We start from the raw sequence: 21,294 nt of genomic DNA on the forward strand, positions 1-21,294 counted from the left end.
CATTTAGGCAGGAATCTACACTGTACCATATGAAATATTTAAGTTGTTTTTCTAAATATATGCATTATTTAGCTTACAATCTATAAGATATTTATATTGTTTCTCCTCTTATCCCCAAATACCTGCATTATCTACAATACAATTGGGGAAATACTAAGCTGTGGGTGTTTTTTTTTTTAACCTGTATTTTCCTCTACTCCTCACTTGGGTACACAAAGGCTGTCCCAGGCAATTGTGGGGCTCTTCTTTCCTCAGTCACAGTGTAGGCTCTGGGGACTCAGGACACGGCAGGCTATTCAAAGCTAGATAGACATACAGTCACAACTTCCCTGCCCCAGGTCCTTCTGAGACCAGAAGGTTTCACCTTGATCTCTCTCAAAATTTCCTGTTAGAAGACTCCCTCCATGGGAAGAATGAGATATAGACATGAAGTTTTCCCGTTTTGTAACGCAACTTTAGGGTTTTAGCATTATCTAGGTGGCAAACGTCTAAGCACAATAGCTACTAAAACAGACAAAACAGAAAATAAAATGCCCTCTAATCCTGCTTCTAAAAATAGTCTCTGTTAATATAAATAGAACATTCCAGACTATTGCAGAATAGCTTCCATTTACATTAAGTCAGGTTTTCATGTGTGTGTTTGGAGTTCCCAAACTCAGACCCTCATGGTCATGCAGCAAGCACTTTACAGACCGAGCCCTTTTCAAAATTTATTTTAAAATCTGCTTTTGAGCCGGGCGGTGGTGGCTCACGCCTTTAATCCCAGCACTCGGGAGGCAGAGGCAGGCAGATCTCTGTGAGTTCGAGGCCTCCAAAACAATACAGAGAAACCCTGTCTTGTAAAAAAAACAATCTGCTTTTGAAAAAAAGACCTTCAAAACACCACAGACATCATTCCATGTCAGGTATCATGGTTAACAGAGTCTATGGCCATTTAATTCATTCCCGATGCTTTTTAGTTACAAGTAATCTCACACTCAGATTTCCTGACAATGTTGGAAAATCAGTCTTCAGTCCATAAAAGCCAGAGTCGGGGATGAATCACTTGCCACCCTGTCCCAGGGGTCAGCAAACAGCAGGCCTGACTGCCGTGGTCCTGTGGTTAAGAAGGCCACTTGAAGGGGGAAACCACAGGCCTCTCTGTGCAGCACACACCTCCATAACTCAGACACCTTGGATGACATGGCAGCGCGCACAATCAATTCTCTCATCTCCAGTTATCTAACTCCAAAGAGGGTCCCTCTTCCTCCTCCTCCCCCTACCTCCACTCCCCTTGGGTACCTCTACTTACCCTGCCTCTGTTTTGAATCTCTAAAATAATGTGACAAGTTAATGATTGTACAATTATCTAAATGTTTAACAGACATGTTATCTAAGTGAGTCGGATTGAGATTCCATCCCGCTGACAATAAACATCAATGGCGGAGCAGCAAGCGATAGGCAAATTATAGCGAACCCTGCAATTTCGATGCTATTAAATTTGGAGGAATAACAGCCTTGAGGCCTGTAAACTCTGAATAAAATAGGCCCTTGTGTTTGTCCAACTATTAAATCAAAATGCTACCAACATTCTAGAAAAAACAAGGCGATTTATGGCTTTTCAAGTTTCAGTTACACATAGGTTTTTATTAACTCCTTTCTGTCAGCGGGCAGCAGGGTTAACACTGGGGAAAGGGCCGGGTGTCAGAAAGGAGAGACCAAGAGCAGAAAGTGGCAACGGGAAGGGACAGAGGAGAAGTGGGGGGAGACCAAGGCTAGTCACAAGGACTCCAACAGTGGGGCAAACTGAATGGAAACTCTGGGCAGAAAGGACATGGGAAGTCTCCAATACTATTCTATTCACTGTTGGGAATCCACCTGCATCTGGCCCTACCACCTGATCAGTCATGTCATTTAAACTTCCTGGGACCTGTGCTGGTCCCCATCGGTGATGCAGATGTGCTGAAGACTAAAGACCCACAGAGTGGCAAACGCTTCACTTCCCCTTTAGCTCCTAGAGCAGTTTCTAAATGGCAGGTCTTCATTTTAGTCTCCTGTGCAGACACAGTACGTATTTAATGCAAAGCTATGAAATAAAGCAAACACTGTCTGCAGTTTAGGGAAAGAAGCTGCAGACCTCAAGGTAGAATCAGCAGCAGCCACCACTAAGACACACACTGTTCTCCAGCAGTTCTGAGCCAAGCTTCTTCCAGATACCGCCTTATCACTTACAGCAGATGTCTATTAATATATATTTATATATTATAGTACATAGTATATATTATGCAGCCCAGGCTAGTCCCAAACTCACCATATAGCTGAAGGTGACCCTGAAATTCTGACCTTTCTGCCTCCACTTGAGTGCTGGGATTACAAGCATGCACTACCATGCACAATTTATGCAATATTAGGGACTGAACCCAGGCATTTTGCACTCCAGAAAAATACTCTACAAACCGGGCTATACCCCCAATGCCATTTACATACTTATAAATAGTTCTCAAATATGAAGACAGGCTGAGAGAAATTCACGCTGTCAATACAAGATCAGATCTTAAGCTCTGCCCTGGATCACACAATCCCAGTTCCCACACCCTCCATGTGAGAGTCAAAGAAATGATGTAATTTTTTTCCTGTGTCATAAAGCTTGTCTGTGGCAGAAATGGGATAAAAAACCTAGTTCTCCTTCCTCCTAAGTTACTGTCTCTTTCAAGTGCCACGCTATCTCCCTCTATGCCAACAACAGTGTCCAACATCATTTATGTCATGGTAGGAGGGGAGGGACAATGAGGCCCATGCAGGTTCTGCCCACTGCTACTTCTCTACCTCAGGACCCCCAGCAGAATGTCTGCCACAAAGTGATTGTTCAAGGTGAGCCTAGAGTCTAGCTCGAGTCCTCTATAACCAGTCTTGGCTCAAGTCTTGTTTTTACCAATCTCCAGATAATCAAACACCACTGATTTGCTCAATACACTGCCCAAGGAAGTGATGCTTCACTTGAATAGCATGGGGATCCAAATGTGGATGTGTATGCCCGGAATCCTAGCACTTGGGAGGTGGGGGCAGGAGGGATCAGAAGTTGAAGACCAGCCTCAGCTAACATAGGGGGTTTGAGACCAGGGTGGACAGCAGACCCAACTTCAGTTCCCAGCACCCATATCTGCTTTTTACTCCAGTTCCAGAGGATCTGACACATATTCTGGCCTCCTGAGATACATGCACTTATATGTAATACCCCTCCCCCAGAATACCCACATGCTTTTACATTTACATAATGTAAAATAAAGTAACTCTTTAGAAGTACTGGGGAAATGAGAGGGGGAACAAAAGCATTTTCAGGGCAGCAAAACTACTCTGTATGGTGGGCATGTGTCATTATGGACTGCTCTAAGTCTACAACATGACCCACACTAAGAATGAAGTAACACGCTTAGTCCATGGAGGTCCACAGGTGGGGCAGGGTAACAAATGAGCCATAGCACTGTAGGACGGTGACAGTAGGGAAGGACAGTGGTGTATGAGGACAGGGACTTCCTGGAAAGTCTATTCCTTTTAGGCAATTTTGCTTCAAGCCTAAAACTGCTCTAAAAAAAACAAACATTAATGCTCGTTTAAAAAATCAACTATAAGGGGTACCTCCAGAAGGCGGCTGGAGGGACCCTGGGAGCACCCAGGGCAGAAGGCAGTTTGTATAGACCAGCAAGTGACAGCTGGGGGCCCCTCCTGACTCTACAGCAAGCAGCTTCCGCAGAGCTGAGAGATCTGTGCTTGGAAAATAAAACTCTATATTAGGCATCAAGCATGCCTTTATAGTAACAGCATGAAATTAGGTCAAGAGTAAATCTATGCTGGAGCACTGACTGTACAAACAGCAGCACATGACCCTCCCTCCCAAAGTGCCTATGACGTTCTGTGGCCATTCTGGGGTTTGAGCTTCCTCGTGTTAAATTCCTTGGCACGGCATGTGAAATGCTATACGAATCACCTCTGATATTTATAAAAGTCAAATGCTATTATGCTTTCAATGGTGAGATCCTGCCAACCAGCATGGAGTCTGCCTGTCCGTCTGATGACTCACTGTCCTGCCCTCCCCCACCTTCCACCTTGGGCAGCGGCCTGAGGCCCTTTCTTCCTCTTTTATCTCATGTAAAGTATCAGGGAGATCGGGGTTATTTCTCATCATCTGCGTGTTCTTGTCTCTTGTCTGTCATGCCTCCTTTGGGGCTGGGCCCCAGGCGGAGACAGTGCTTGACGCCTGGATCCAGCCAGCCACCCTGACATGACTTCTAGGTTTCCAACATGTCCTTCTAGCCAGGCTCAGGTCAGCAGATAAACAAGGCTGGTTGGCAGTGATCCTGAGAGGAGGACATGTTGGTTTTACCCTTTAAAGCCTTGACTCTGCCTCTACTTATTCCTGCATTCCTCCCACAGCCAGCCTCTGTGAGGAGCCCTTCAGACAAGGGTTTCCTTTTCCACCTGAAGACCAGCCAAGGGCATGCCTCACTCTTTTGTGTCACTGACAGAGCACAGGTGAGGCATGGGCCGGAGAGGCAGGATGCCAACACACAAACCTGGAGACACAGTTTGCATCCCCCAAGGAGTCAGCTACTGGCACACATCTACCTCTGGGACGGCTAATCTCAACTGTCAACATGAATGGACTTTGGAATAACTCCGGAGACACACCTCTGGGTATGTGTCTGATGGCGTCTCTAGACAGGACCAACTAAAGAGGCAGCATCATCCTGAGCTGGAGACACGGATTGAAAAAAAAGAGGTAGGGGGAAGGTGAAGAAAAGATGAACACCTCTTTCCATATTTCTGCTTCCCATTTCACCAAGATGCCAGGAAGTGACAAGCCCCAGTTACGCATTCCTGCCAACATGAAGCTCCCTGCTGCCATGCCCCCCACCCCATGATGTACTGTCTGCCCTTAAACTGTGAGGCAGATTAGCCCTTCCTGCCACTATGGTGGTACTTGTCAGGTATTTTTGGGCCACAACAATGACAAAAGTAACTGATAAAACTTCTAGTCTCCTTTGTCCTAAAACAGGAAGGGTCCTTGGAACGAGTGTCCTCCAGTGCCCACTCCCTGGTAGGAGTCCATAGCACAGGCCTATCTGTCGGTGGTGTCAGTTCATGGCCTCTGGATTGAGAGACCTGTTTGAAGCCAGTTTTAAGTCCATGAAAAGCCGTGTCCAAACATGTGCGTCTGATTGAGTGGCTTCTCCTATGGCATGGCAATGTGGAAACTAAACGTTTGTGTTTTTTCCCCCTAGGCCAGTGAAAGAAAGCTCTTATTATGTAGTCAGAGGGGAGAGAAGCTTGGGCACAAAATGAAATCATGTGAGTCCTAATTCTAGTTTGGATTTTTTGTTCTTAACTGACCACCTTTCCCAAACATGGGCTTTCCACCCCTGCTGTGCATATTTGATTCAATACCCACACCCCACAGGAAGAGAAGACACTGACTAAAGAAGGGACTCTGGGAGAAGCATGAGACACTCATTCTAGCTCTGTCCTGGACCAGTGTCTCCCAAGCCCCTAGGTCTCAGTGTTCTTCACCAAAGATGAGGGAGAAATAGTGTCTGCCTTAGTACTGCCAAGTGCCCATGAAGGCCAGCTCTTCCAGTGTCCACATCTAAGGCCAAGTTCAACTTGCTCACTCATGTCCCTAAGCACTTGCGACCTTCAGGAAGCCAGGAGCCAAGTTTCATTCACCATTGTGAGTTACATCCACACGGCACCTGGCATATCCAGAATAACACTCTGAAACTCAGAGAGTGAATGAACGAATAAGGGGACAAAACGGCTGCATAACCTCTTCTGATTGACAGCAAATATCCCTGTCAACACGGAGGATCTTCTGAAGCCCCAAACTTCTTGGGGGCGAGTTCTTGGTCTAATTCTGTGTACCCATGGTCTCTAGTCATCTTTTGTCCTTGTTTCTCTTTCATTATGAAGAAAGGGGAGGATGGGGTAGAAAGTCCTACGAGAAGCAGAAGATTCAGAACATCTAGGTGTCTGAGGGTGGCAGATGAGAGATCTCACCAGGAAACTCTTGTCTTCCTGAGTCCTCAATGGGATTACCCTGGCCTCTCCTAAGATGTGATGGGGACATTTCTGGTGTTGCTTGAGGCTGGAACACTTGCTTAATCCTGGCCCCTGGTTCTGCATTGGTTCAGTCTTGTTTATCTATGGCAGGGCAATGGCAGCATTAGACATTCCAGACCCTGGGTTCTTCATGTCTATCAAAACTACCGCATGACTGTGTTCAGAGTGTAGAACCTCTTGTGCTCATCTCAAGTGCTGTAGTGGCTGTGGGCTTGACAGGCATGTTAAGAGCTGATGCCTCGGCTGGAGGACATGAGTAGGATCCTAGAAGTCCCTAACCCCAATTTAGGAAAGGAGCTGATGTAGTTAGTTTCCGTATCACCATCGCTATGGACATGGCCCTTCCACTTTCCACCTACCTAGGGAGAGGATGAGGGCTCTCCATCTCTAATAAGACTTGGATGAGGCACTAACAGTGTCCACTGCTACCATTTCCTGAACTCAAGGCCTCTGTTGAGAGTTTCTGTGGATTATCAGGTCAAATCCTCATGATACCCCATACACACCAAGCACCACATATTTCTGAAATGGTGGTGAGCAAACTGACTTAAAGAAGTTAAACATCCAAGATGGTAAAATTTATAAATGACAAAGCTAAGACTGTGTGTGACACTAGATCCCCAGTACCCCAAACTGTGCCCTTAAGATTTAAGGTTCTGCCAGGCAGAGGTGGCGCACGCCTTTAATCCCAGCACTCGGGAGGCAGAGGCAGGCAGATCTCTGTGAGTTCCAGGCTGGGCTGGACCGATAGCCTCCAAAACAATACAGAGAAACCCTGTCTCGTAAAACCAAAAAAAAAAAAAAAAAGACTTAAGGTTCTAGTAGTCTCGAGTTCCCTTCCCTCTGTAGTGTGCTACATGAACCCATGCCGCCCACTAGGACCCACACTTTCTGAGAAAGCAACTTTGTTTTCCAGAAGTCACCCTACTCACCCCTCTGCTTCTAGTATGTTTACCATGTCCACCCCTCCTGCTCCTTGTCTCTGTCTCTCAGCCTGGCTGCCACACAGCCCGGCCTGACCCGTTTCCCCCATATTCACACCAAAATAGGCAGTTGCCCAGAGTTCCATGTGGATGGCCAGAACTGACAGGCATCTTCATGGCCTCCTCTGCGACAGTGCCCAGCCCCCTCCCTGGGTCACGAAGCAGACTGTCCCAGCCACTCCCTTTAAGCCCAGCAGCCAAGACAGCACCTCTGCCCTCTTTTTTTTTTTTTTTACCCCCTTCCAGCATTGTCTGTTGCCCCTAGGCCTGTTCAAGTCTCAGGGGGGAATGTACAGTGGCTTGAACAACATTATGATTTGTAAAACCCACTCCTAATTAGTTTGACTTTGAATAAGGAGGGTAATTATTTTTAAATTTATTAACTGCTGCCTGGCCGGAGAAGTTTCCAGATCAAATGACAAGGAGAGGCTATTTCTGCTCAGTGATGTAGCAATTTATATTACTGATTGGTCATTAAAACCTCGGGCACAAAACCACTTGTGTTTCTTGAGCCAAGATAGTGTCCGTGTGTCAAATTTCAAACCCAGAGTATAAATTAAGCCATTAATGGTATTTATCAGTTTATCTGGACATAAAGAACTACTTATTAATTTAAGAGGGTCCTGGTACTGAACCCAGGAGGTGCCCTGGCTGTGCATATGAATGTGCACATACATGCATGTGTTTTCTCACTCTGGTTTGACTGAACAGGGTAAAAAAAGAAAAAAAAACTTCTGATGTGTAAATGAAGCACGAGCCTCCCGGGAGCTGCCTGGCTGTTAATTCTTCCCTGCTCTGCAACCCAAACATTTTGGAAGCAGCAGTGTTTTGCAGTATGTATCTGTCATAATATAAAAGGTGTAAAATGATCTCTGTTTATCTCCTCAAAGTCTTTGCTGTACCCAAACAGAAAACCAGAATGTGACAACAAAGCCGGAGCCCAGCCCCACCATAAGGATGGCCTCCCTGAAACGCCAGCCTGAGCCCATGGAGATCTCGAGGAGGGGTGTAGGGGGTGTCGTGTGCACCAGGATAGAAATCCAGGCTAACTGGAGTCAAAGGGGGGAGAGGTGATGTTACCATCTGCTTAGCTGACACTGGAATTGCAGCTACTTTTTCCTGGATTCAGTTTGGGGGCTCAGTAATTACCTGCAGAACAAGCATAGCTCCCATCCCACATAGTATCCAATGCTAGCTGTTACCTCCCTGTGTGGAGCCCTTGGTCAGGGAATGATCAGGCCAATCTGAATCAGGGAAATTATATCCTTCCACAAGATAAAGATGTGGGTATCAGAAGGTTGGGAATTCTTAGTTAAGTGGGTCATGAGACTCGCCAGGACAGGGCCACGAATTAAATGACAGCACAGGCTCTCCCTGACCTGTCCAGGCCACAGGCTCACAGACAGTGTGGTGTGCCACAGTGAGGGCAGCTGAGGATTTATGGGGAGAGTACTAAAGTTGGAGGTGGGATGGGTTTCAGCTCTGGACTTCCTGATGGGCACCTTCTAGCCTCCATTTTCTTATCTGTTAAAACTGGTCTGCTAAGGTAGGTGATTGATAAACTGATGTATCAGAAGTATCAAGCGACACCAGCAGTATTGTACTCTCTCCAGGGTCTCCATTCTCCCCTCCAGATCTCTTTTCTGTTCTCCTGATAGCTCTCTGGCTTGTCTGTCTCTTGTGGTATCATCATCATCATTGTTATTATTATTATTAATTATTATTATGACAGGTTCTCTCTATGAAGTCCTGGCTGTCCTGCAACTCACTACGTAGACCAGGCTGGTCTTGAACTCACAGAGATCCACACACATGACTCCCAAGTGCTGGGATTAAAGGTGGGTGCCACCATGCTCAGCCAGTATTATTTTCAATATTCCTTTGGAACCCCTCTCCTGGGTCTGTGTGTGTGTGTGTGTGTGTGTGTGTGTGTGTGTGTGTGTGTGTGTGTGTGTGACTGACAGGACCTTGTGTACTCCAGGCTGGCCTCAAATTTAGAAATGATCTTGAACTTCTGATCCACCAGCTTTCACCTCTGGAGATGCTGGGGTTACAGGCATACAGGTGGTGTTGGGTGGGGATGGAACCCAGGGATTCACACTGCCAGGAAGCACTCTAGCAACAGAGGCCCAACTCTGGCTCCTGAGGCCTCCTTTGTAAAACAGAGATGCTGAATGGAGCTCACATGTTCTTTCGTTGCTATTGGAGCAGCCTGAGGGGTACAGCAGGGTTTGGCAGGAAGTACTTACCACTAGTGATGCAGGAGTCCTACCACGCAGCAGGAAGATGCTCTGGAGTGATGCAGACTGTCACACTGAGTACCTGGTCTATACTAGGAGGTAACTGATGCTCTTCTGGGGTTGTTTTCCCATAACCTACACCCAGCTTCCACGGAGGCCTTTCATTCCATATTTTCCACTCTTCACCCTTTTTAGAGCTTAGTTTTCTCAATCTTTATTGAGGAAGTCACATGTGGTCTACTAAACATTCATCACTTTATCTCCACTCAGATGACATTTCTCAGACGGAGCCTCTCTCTGTTGGCAGAAAGCCACATGGTCTCTGACAGAAAGCCAAGTTCAGAGACCGTGCTTGGGTCCCCAGTGTTCGTGGAATATGGCCATGCTGTTGCCACCTTCCAGAGACACAGCAGGTAATCAGTGAGTGGGTCTGTCTGAGAGCAACCAACCTGATGCTTCCCTCAGAACTCTGCTTCCCCAGCCCCAGGCTTAGAAGGAAGCTTGCTTCCACTACTTAGAATTTGGTCCTGATGGACAGAATGAAGCTACCTGAAAAAGTTGGCTCAAAATTCCCCTCAGCCACCCCAGGTCAGAATTCCCAGAGTGGGATTCCTGAGTGTGCACAGTTGAGCAACAAGAAAATGGCACCAAAATCTAACCCTGCCTTCCTGGGATCCTCCAGGCACTGTAGTTGCTTGTCTCCAAGATGGCTGTCACTAATTTCTCTTTCCCTACAGGTTCTCACCACTTCACCATTGAGAAGGGGAATCTAGGTTTCTTCTCCTTTAAATCTGGGGGTGACCTGACAATTTTAAACAGTAAAATAAAGCAGAGGTGAGACTATATGTTTCAAGTTGTTTTCCCAGCTTCTTATAGGCCTGGCATCATGTACTTTCTGGCTCCTGTAGTCTGAGTTATTGTCTTCTACAGAAACAGACAGAGGCTGCTTTACTGCTGACAGGCCACGTTGGAGGAGTCCTAAGTCAGATGTGTGAGTGGAGCAGTCACCATGACACATACCTGGACTAACCAGAGGGTGCCAGCCCCAGCTATCAGCCAATGGCAGCCACAAGGGAGTCCAAGTGTAAACTATCCAGCTGAGCCCAACCATCCTTCAGAACACTTGGGTTTTCTAAGGGGCTGCTGGAGTGGTGCTGGAACATTCTCTATGGTCAACTCCCAATACAAGTGTTCTTCCACACGTATAAGTCAAGTTGCTAACACTCAAATCTTCCAGTGGAACCTGGGGATGTGTCTCAGTGGTGGGGTGCATGCATAGCAAGCACGAGGTCCTGGGTTTTATCTCCAGGCTTCTCCCCAAGAGTCCTCCAGCGGCACATCTTTCCCTTCTCTATGCAAGCTTGTGTGTATAGGTCTACATGTATTTATAAATCTGTATTTATCTATCTATGAAAATACATGAGGTGGCATGTGTGGACTACCAGTTAGTCTTCCTGACAATGTCAGATTACATATGCGCACACATACATATTCACTCAACTTTAAAAGCTCCCAGCACTCGGGAGACAGAGGCAGGCGGATCTCTGTGAGTTCGAGGCTGGGCTGGACCGACAGCCTCCAAAACAATACAGAGAAACCCTGTCTCGTAAAACCACAATAAATAAATAAATAAATAAATAAATAAATAAAAGCTATGTTACACATGACATGCAATGTATCTATCTATACTTTCAAAATATACAGCTTAATGGATTTTAATATATTGCATAATCATCACCACACTCAATTCTAGAACAAGTTTGTCTTCCCCCAAAGAAACTTTGTATCCCTCAGCTGTCAATCTCTACTTATCCCCAGTACCCGCAGCCTCTGGCATCTACAAATGTATTCTAAGGTCTATACAGATTTGCCCATTCTGGACAATACACATGAATGGAGGCCATATAACACATGGACTTTTCTGTTTGGCTTCTTTCAATGAATTTTTTAAAGGTTTAGCCATGCTATAGCATGTATCAATACTTCAGTACTTTTTGCAACCAAACCCCATTCTTTGCATGTGTATACCTAGTATTTTGCATGTCTGTGTACTGATTTTGATACTGGGTTACTTTCACTTGACTGACATTGTGGATACTGACATTCAAGTTTCTGAATGGACACACATCTTCATCTCTCTTGGTAGACAGGAAGAAGGAAAACTTCTGTCATCTGGTGATTCTAAGTTTAAACATCTTAAGAGCTTCCAGGTGGTTCTCTAAAGTGGCTGTGCCCACCCTACCTTCCCACGGGTAACATTTGAAGGTTTTGGTTTTCCCCGCATCCTCAGAAGCCTTTGACACTAACTCTGTTTTTGGAGAGTCACATCCTGGTGGGTGAGTTTCATCTGCATCTCTCTGGCAGCTAATGGCATGGAGCATCTTTTTATGCGCACTTTGGCTATGTCTATCTTTGGAGTTATGAGCCATTTCCTTTCCTTGTTTTCTACTGTGTTTCCAGCTTGTAAGAGCTCTTTATACTTTCTAGCTGTAAGTTTAACATGTGATCCACAAATATTTCCCCTCTCCTTGTTTTAGTTAATCTTCAGTGTCAACATGATTGGATTTGCAATCACCTGGAAGACACACTTCTGGGCATGTCTAAGAAGGTGTGTCCAAAGATGTTTACCTGAGGAGGGACATGCAGACTTGTAACCTCAAACAGTGAGCCAAAATCAACTCTTCCATCCTTAAGCTACTTGTTGTCACTGATAAAATGAAACAACTAATTAGCATGACCCTCAGAAGAACTCTTAGCAAATAGAAAACAAAGCCCAAATTCTAGGGTTGAGAGGCCTGCCTCGTTTCCATGCTCATGGACCTCTTTGCTCTCTGTCCTGCCCACTGTTCTTCTGAACTTATGAGGTCCACCTGGCCGTAAGACCTTTGGGACATACAAGTGGCTCATCCTTCACTTCAGGCATCTGCTCGAATGTCACCTTCTCAAAGAAGCCTTTGTCCATGGCCACTTTATCTGAAATCCCACCTTTCTTCCTCTTATTTTCCCCCTCTCATCTGCTTTAGCTTTTCTTGGCTGCACCCGCTTTAACTTGACATCATGTCATATACGCTGTGGCTCATACTACATCCCAGCAACAAGCTCAGTGCCATGAGAGTCAGAATTGTCTGCCTCATATGCTACTATATCCTAAAAGCCTAAATGCCCCCAACAACTTAGTCACACTGCAGGAATGCAATAAACATTTGTTAAATTCTATCAGTCAACTTCTGTTCATTAAATACTTACTATGAGCCACTCTGTGAAGAACTTCAGGTAAAATATTTTTATTTGATCCCCACAAAACACTGTTTGACTGATCCGTACTGTCATTTGCTCCACTTTCCTAATCAATGAGGACACCCAAATGGAAAAAAAGGTTAAGTAATTCATGCACGGCTCCATTTAGGAACTGCCCCAGTCAGTATGAAAGCTGGCCAGTCCAACCTCTGAAGTGTCACACTTATCCCTGCCCCTGACTTCGGCAAGCTCCTACCCTCTTTTAAGACTTCTTTTCTTCATTTGTGACTTAAGAGTAGCTTACAGGCTTCCTGACAGACTAGCCAAGAGGGATCATGGAAAGCAAACAGAATGGTACCTTCACATAGTGAGCAACCAACCAACGTGAATCCTGGCCTCGAAGGCAACAGGACTGTCAGTCATAGTCAATGCAATCTGCACTGTGGAATCCAACACAGCTCTATCTCTGCCAGTTAACACTGTTCAAATACATCCCTGCATGGAGATGGATATGTTACAGATGATGACTCAACCTGTTACAGCAGAGAGGATCAGACAGTGTGGCTACACCAGGGTTTCTGAATTTCACCAGACAAAATGTGAAGAAGTTTCTGACCAATAGCTAGGGGAACAGATGCTTAGGCAACACCACAGACTCCCCAGGGCCTCATCAAGAACACACAAAACCACCTGGAGAGGATGGAGGCTCAGTGGCTTGTTATGGACAGAACCTGGCCTAACTCAGTTCTCACGGGGAACTGTCCTATCCATAACCCTTGCTTCAGCCCCATGGACAGGCATCCACACAAGCCCATTCCCATCCACAAAGACCCTGGACATGATGATACCATGTTGTCAGGATGAGAATGTCACCAAATTCCCAGGCCTCCTTTGTACTATAATACTGGGCAGTCTGGGGAAATGGAGTCAGGGACACTCACCAGTATGGGTCTGTCTGTGTGTCTCCAGAGCATCCTCCTTCGAGAACTGGGCACCGCACTGATCACACACAAAGGCTTTGGCACCCGCTAAAAGAAAGAAGTGGCTAACATTAGAACCATAGTCCATTGAGTGGAATGCATCTTGGGTACTAGGGAAGTGGCTGGGATACAGGATTCTGACTTGGAGATAATCCATAACCTCAGTAGCTAGCCCAGATCTACCTTGGACAGGTGACCACTCACCCAGGTCTCCTGAAGGAGAAGAAATAAAATCAGCATGGCCCAGACAAAACTAAGACAGAGTCTAAGAGTCTAGGTAAGATGTCTCATGAAGATGGAAGGCCTGGGTGGATGGGTAAGAGCAAAAGATACCAACAAGGAGGGGTATCAGTTGCTTGCGTTTCATAGAATACACACTACTTATATTTGCACACCCTCTGACACAATGCGTGCAAAGTTAATTTATTACTGACGCCCTAAGAGCCCCTTGCGTGTGGTCACTTAACACCTCTGCAGAATTTCCCAGTACTCTGAGGACTGTGTCCAAATTCCTTCCTGGGGTGCACATAGCTCTTGATGGTGTACTGTCTTTCACACTTCATTTTCCACACCTCCCTCCTTTCCAGGCAGACTAGGCTGTGGTGGCTCCCTGAAGGGGCTGCCTTCCTCCTCATCACTGCCCATCCTTCTACAGCTCCTCTGCCTCTCTGTATCCCTTAGGTCCTCAATCCCTAGTCATCACTGAGGTCTCAGCTCTGATACCCGTGCCTTTACAGCTGGGCAAGGTGACATCTTTCTCTGGCTGCACCATCCTGCAAGCCCGACTCTCTGGGAAACCATTATCATCCTGTCTACAGCAATGTCCACCTGACTCACGGTGGGAGCCTATGACAACCCAAATTCTGTCAGTATACTCAGAGCCAGCATGAGCCATACTCAAAGCTCAAAGCAACAGTGTCACCAGGTCAATGTAAAACAGCATCACATCACTGGTTCAGTAGTCTTCTGCATCTCATCTAAGGGTCGCCGGTCTCAAGTCTTGGTGCTTTTTCTTCAAAATGTCTTCACCCTGGACATCTCTGCTATGTAGGGGAAATCCTTGTTTTTCCCGACCTTTGTAGTATCATGCCTGGACCACTGGAAGACTCCGGGTTGGACTTAGGTTGTCTGATCCTCCCTTGAAGGCCTTGTAATTCCTCATACTTCTTTATGTAAGAAACTTGCAGTCTGTGCCAGTTCTCAATTCCTTCATCTCACCATAACCTGGCCCAGCGAGCCAAGCAACTCCATAGCCAGACTGTCCCTTAGCACATTCTATAGGCATTGCCTGGCTCCCCATATGTGTCTGTCCTAGTTTCACTCCTGTTTTCTCCATGCCATTTCATGTTCAAGACCATGAACCAAGGGCACACCCTCCAGCCCTCACTACTCTGCCTCTTCCAACTTGCTCTCTACCATTCATTGTGTCTGAGCTCTTCCTCATATGTGTCTAGGGGGTCTCACCAGTACCGTACAGCCTCGTAAGTGCTTGGCAATTCTTTGCACATTTGTAGCCCCTGCTGCTGTTTTAAATCCACCTAGGATTTCCCATAGGTTTACTACATACTGGGCAGGATGCTGAACACTGAATATGCATTATTTCATCAAGTCCTAACAATAACATTTGGAGTATATGCCCCTACCATCTTCCATTTAGCAGATGGATAGCCACCAGCTCAGAGAGGTTAAGGATATCCCAGCTGTCACACAGAACAGAGGGTAGATGTAAATCTCAACAGCCTGACTCCACAACTCTTAATCTTCCTTATTCCTTATTTTCAGATTTTTCAGGGTTCCATCTGCAAGAATGCATTATGGATAACTAGGCAAGCTCCCCTCTCCCTTTTAAACATTCACCTGGTTACCCATTTCAAGTATTAGGGCTTCATGTCAGGTTGCATTTGGAAAAAATCATTCTAGTACTTGTTTTAAACAAAGGATGGACATGATTGTGCACATCTGTAATCCCAGCACCCAGGAAAATGAAACAGGACCACAAGCTCAACACCTCTCTAGGCTACATGGTGGGTTCCAGGTCACTCTGGGCTACAAACAAAGACCTTGTCACATGAAAAAGTTTGAAAATGCATGCTTCAAGGAATATAGGTCAAATTACAGAGACTTAAACATCAGTGAACAGTTTTGTCAATGAAGAGTAGAAGGACTGAAGAGTGTGATGACCCCAGTCTCATTGACACTTGTACCCCCATTGAACAACAGGCTATGTATACCCTAGTATGTGTTCAGCACAGGAGCTGGCTGAATAAATGTGAGGGAGAGCACTCCAGGGTAGATATGAAATTGCTTTCCCTGAAGAGACTTCAAAATAATTAGAGTCATCTGCCTCGGGTGACTGTAGCTGAGTTTCATCTGGAGGCAAGAGGAAGCCTATGACAACCTCCGGGTGTCCCTGAAAGCCACGGGGTATCCTTAGGCCAAGCACCTGGCCCATGGCTTACAGAGCTTTGAAAATGAAGCCAAGAAAAACTCTACAGGGAAGGTGGCAAAGCTGTGTCTGTGTGCTTGGAGGTGACAGCTAGGACCACTTTCATCCATGTTCAGCGGAAGGGGGACACGGGAAACGCTTTAAAAAGCAGAGAGGGTCAGGATGGGGGAGCTGGGCTGCATGCAGTTCGAGCTCCCTCACACAAGCAACTTCCCCTCGGCCTGAATCATTAACCACCAATGATTTTCAGTGGATTTGCGAGGGATCTGATGCTCTTTGCTTCTATCTGTTCTCACAACTCCCCAAAGAAGATTGGGAGGGGCAAGCACCTCATGGGCTCGGCCACTGCTTTGGAGCCCTGTAATCACAATCGAGTTAGGAGCCCAATAGTGCTGTGAGCTTCAAAGGGACGTGGTATGGAGAGGTTCTTAGAAACAGCCATCAATGGGACTGGGAGTAGCGTTTCACTTTCATGGCGGAGAAAGGGAGGGAGGAAATGAAGGGCGAATATGCACCATCACCCAGGGTTCAGAAGGAGATAAAAACAGACAACAGCACACAACAACTAAAAGACTGCTTCCTCAATCCCAGCCTGACCACATCTGGTGGCCTTCAATGTCACCTTCATTCCACGCTGGCTTCAGTCACAATATTAAGCTCAGCATGTGAAAAGTCTCTCTCCCCAAAGGACTCTGGGTCAGCCTCCACGGTCTACTTTGATATCACAGATGATGGCTCCCATTCATGAAGCCCCCCTTCCTTCCATGCCTGCCCAGAGACACTCACATCCTGAGACTCTGCAGGGTGAGGAACTAAGAGTAGAACAGACACCAGATGAAATCCCCTCTCCCAAGAAGGCTGTACATTAAACTGTCTCTGGAATGGCTGGCTCAGAGGCAGAAATATTTGGCAGCCCTGAAATTAAAAGTGATAAATTTCCTCAGCAAGCTTTGATCGATAATAGAGGCCTCATCTGTTAATCAATGAGACAGTCTCTGGCTGTTTACTGTGCATATGTTGTTCACTGCCGCCTTTGGTATGATGTCAGCTTTGCATTCAAAGCAACTCAAATGTGTATAAACCACACGGCCATTCCTGAAATGCATTATAGTGACATCATCCCGCCCTGATACATTTAGAAGCATCAATGGAAAGGCTGGGGGTGGAGTGTCGAAGGTGGCCATGTCAGCTGAAAGAGGGTGGGTGTTTATGAGCCTAGCAGTGATATTTACCCACACAAAATGTCCTGGGGCTCATCACAGAGACATAAAAACTCCAGGGACACAGCTCCAAGATGGTCATGACTGTCATAGCCTTCCCACATGAGACTGCTTCATGGGTACCCATCAATAAAAGCAGAAGGTGACAACAGTGTCCTCATGTAGCTTATAATCAAGATGCAAATACGTTTTATTTTTTTAACCAAAGCAAAACAAGCCAGGTTGTTGTGTGTAGTAAGGAGACAGCTGGTAAAAGGGATACAGGGCAGGGCTGCTGTTTTACGAGGGAGGGGGTCAGAGCAGCAGTCTCAGATGAGCTGGCATCTTTGCGGGGAAAACGGAGGAGAGGAGGCAGGAAGAAACAAGAGCACTGTCATAGAATATCCTCTTGGCAAAGTAGGAACAAGGAGACCAGAGTGGATAGAAACTGAGGTCGGTGACAGGAGTGGCAGACAGAGTTGAGAAAGGGACCACTTGGAGACAGAAATGTTAAACGGAAGAAGGAGAGAAACAGGAAGGCTGGGGAGCTGGTCCCATCCAGTCCTTTCTACCAATCACAGTGAACCAAGGAGAACTCAGTCCCAGGCCTGAGTCAGACACTTGATGCTGTAGACATCATACCAGACTCAAGTTTTCTCACCTCAATCAACCTACAGCTCCCTGGCTATAAAGTAGAATTGGTCATTATCTGTCTAATTCTCTTTACATTTTTAAGGTGCATTTTCATTTATTTATGTGGGGTGGGGCATGCTTTCATCATGTGGGTTCCAGCGATAGAACTCAATTCCTCAGGTTTGGCAGCAAGTCCCTTTATCCAATGTACCATCTCACTGACCCCTGTGTTGTGTCTTTGAGGCAGATGCCAAATATTAATAAATATAAAACTCTTTGATGCTGAGAGATCATTGATGTTATTACTACCCCCCCCTTGCGGGGGTTACATTGTGGTTAAGGGCTTGGAGCTAGGTCCAACTGAGTAGTCCTGATCTTGGCAGAGGGACTCAGTAGCTCCGACACTCAGGAAGCTATCTAAGCACGAGCGTGCCATCTCATCTGTAAAATGGGATCCAGAAGAGCAGGTCTCCCTTAGAGCTAACCAGCGAGTCACAGCGTCCTGATTGGGGGGAGACAGAGGACCAGTAAACAGCAGTTACCCCATCAGTGCCACCCAGTATTCCTTTAAAACACTGCCTTTGTGCAATTAAAGTATGATTGATTTTACTGAGATTCGATGCACTGTTATTTGAGGGCCATTTATCTTGCATAAAGTGAGTCTCGCATTTGTTAAGACATATTTCAACACACACACACACACACACACACACACACACCATTCCTCGTCCTCTTGATTTAAAAATGAGTGATTGTTTTGTTGCGGGGAACAGAAAAATCTGCCATAGGACCCATATGTCAGCATCAACAGCAATTCAGTTACCCAGCTCTTAAATCTTCCAGGAATGAGCCCCTGGAGCCCCCGCAATGGGCCTGCTTCTGGGTTCTGCCCTGTCTTCCCCAGCACATTGGAGACTATGGGAGTAAACTGGGGTATAAAACTGGCCTGGGAAGGAGACAGTGGGCATTCAGCTCGTTGCCAAGCTGTTGCTTGACTCTACACCTTCTGGGTTCTCTATGGCCCCTTTGTAGAAACTACAGGACATGCTTTCTCTCTGGGACTCGGGGAGCTCACAGAAAAAGAAGAAAAGTGGGGCTCCCATTCCTCTTGGCGCACTGTGTACCCCATAGCAGCACACCACTTCCGTTTAGTAAACACTGAGCCTCCCATCTCCAGGCAGACTGCCCTTGGGAGGCTAGCATGGACATTTGCTGGCTGGCAGTGATTTGCTTTGTGGGACACCCTCACCCCTAAGTTTATCCGAAGGTCAATAAGCCTGATTGATAGAGACAGACAAACAGACACCCTTGCCCCTACCAGATTCCCTCACATCCCAGAGCCCAAGGAAGTTCTCAGTATCAGGATTAGGCACAAAGAGTTGCCCAAATGGAGCCACTTTTTCCCACTGTGCGCTGACTTCCTGGTGCTACCCAGGCTTGACAGAGGCCACATGTAGATGGCTGCACAATCAGATAAAGGTTTGGTGAGAAGAAAAGATACAGACACTACAGCCTGACTGAGGCTGGAGCTGGCCTAGGGTTTCAGCAAGGGTGGAGGGGGCATCCCACCCTCAACTCCCTGGCTCACAGAACCCAAATCAAACCCAGCCAGAGGCACTAGCAAAAACATAAAAGTTGTATCTGAATGTCAGGATTCCAATGACAACAGAGCTGAGGCCCAGTGGAAGCCATGACACTCCCCACAGTGGCCTCCTCCTCTGGCCTAGTCTTCTTGATGAAAGTATAGAACCTCCTCCCTTGTCTTCCTAACCAGAAATGGGGCTGGGAGTAGAGATGTGGGAGGGTCCTAGGCATACAGAAATTAATAGAAGATACTACACACAATCGAATGCAGAGGGATGTCTCTCTAGGGAAGCAAAGGCAGAAGAAGCCAAAAGAAAGGAAAATAATTCAAAGATCCCTCCCTCTTCAAAGCCTCCCCAACACCCAAGCTAATAAAAATAAAAAAGGAACTGCTGGGAGGGGGGGCAGGGACACATAGTGCCTTGCCAGCATCTGATGTTGAGTGGTGTGTCCTTTTTTTTTTTTTTAATTCCCCGCGATTTTAAAATAAACATCTTGAATGTTCTGATGAGATATGCATGCCTGCTTACATAAGGAAGTACAGAGTGTACCAAAACAGCAGACCCAAAAAAAGCATAAGCTGTCAGAACAATGAGTGCAGACTCGGGCATTTTACAACAGGCCACGGTGTACAGTTTTATTTACAGTACCTCTTATCAGACAGAGAACAGCACACTGGCTGCCAGTTCCAAAGGCCAGCACTGTGTGTTCCTTCCCTCAAGGAGCTGTGGACTCCCGGAGAGAGCTGCCTGCAGCCTCAGGCTCTCTTTGGCTCTCCCCAACTCTCGTCTTTCTCTTTCATCAACAAAAATGAAAAACTGAGAAGGATCAGTTTCTGTAAGGGACACAGGACAGGAAAGGGGGTACAGGTGGGCAGATGTCACTCAATGGCAGGCCAGCAGACCAGGGGTGGTCCAGGGTATAATTCTAAGGTGTTACAGCTGACACTGCAGTGGGGGACACTGGCCTCACTCACCATAGAGCAGAGGGCAGAGAGGTCAGGGATTCAATGTCCCAAATCAAAGGGAGGGTGCAGAAAGCCAGAGGCATATAGGCATGGGGGGTTTTCTGAGCTAAGGGTGGCTGTGTATAGGTTCAACTATTGATTTGGGTAAAGGCTGGTGCCTTGTGGATGACTCAGGGAACACTCTGCACAAGACGGGACCTTGGGATGGGTTGGGGGTACCAGCAAGGCATTGCTAGACCTGAGAGAATACCACCCAACTAAGGCACTATAACAGATGGAAGAGTAGCAATGTGCCCAGTGCCCTCAGATTTTGCAGGAATCATATATTCTCTGTCCCAGGTCCCATAGGAAGAACAACACTTTGTCTTGAATGCTTCCCACTTGACTCAGAAAGGCTTTGAAAGACCTTCTGCCACAGTTCTTAGCACTAGAGTCTAGCTGGATGATGCACACCATAATCTCAGCACTTTGGGAGTAGAGACAAGAGGATCAGGAGTTCAAGTCTGACTTTAGTTGCATGAGACTCTCTTTGTGTGAGGCTTAGAAACTTAGCCCCCACCACATATACAATCTGAATGGTAATGTCACTAAAATATGTATTCTAGTATCAAAGAAACCTAGGTTCAAGACTCAATTCTACCATTCCCTAGCCATCACCCTGAATGAGTGAGTTGTTTCCTGTATGGTTAATTAAGGGTCAGTTAATTTAAATTATACATGTAAAGTCTTTATCCTCACACATGCATATGGTAACTACACGATAAATGTTAGATATCATAAACATCAATCTAAGATGCATAAAACAAGTAAGTGCATGCAAGGGAAATAGTGTAACACTTAGAATGCATATTCCAACCCCAGAAAAGTGAAAAGAAAAAGAAAGGAGAAAAGTAGTTCACTCAAATAACTCTTCATTCCACAGAAGTTAAGGA

The 21,294-nt window shown here is 46.3% G+C and overlaps 1 protein-coding gene across 2 annotated transcripts in view; it reads right to left on the bottom strand.

Annotated features, from left to right (window-relative positions):
- Zbtb16 (zinc finger and BTB domain containing 16) overlaps positions 1 to 21,294 on the bottom strand; it is a 184,127-nt gene that overhangs the window by 52,541 nt on the left and 110,292 nt on the right. For both annotated transcript variants that reach the window (XM_040729733.1, XM_040729734.1), the window contains exon 4: positions 13,495 to 13,581. In XM_040729733.1, coding sequence (XP_040585667.1) covers positions 13,495 to 13,581 — 87 coding nt within the window. The remainder of the gene's footprint in view (positions 1 to 13,494; positions 13,582 to 21,294) is intronic.

Source organism: Mesocricetus auratus, unplaced genomic scaffold (assembly GCF_017639785.1).
Source record: "Mesocricetus auratus isolate SY011 unplaced genomic scaffold, BCM_Maur_2.0 Super-Scaffold_100022, whole genome shotgun sequence".
NCBI lineage: Eukaryota > Metazoa > Chordata > Mammalia > Rodentia > Cricetidae > Mesocricetus > Mesocricetus auratus.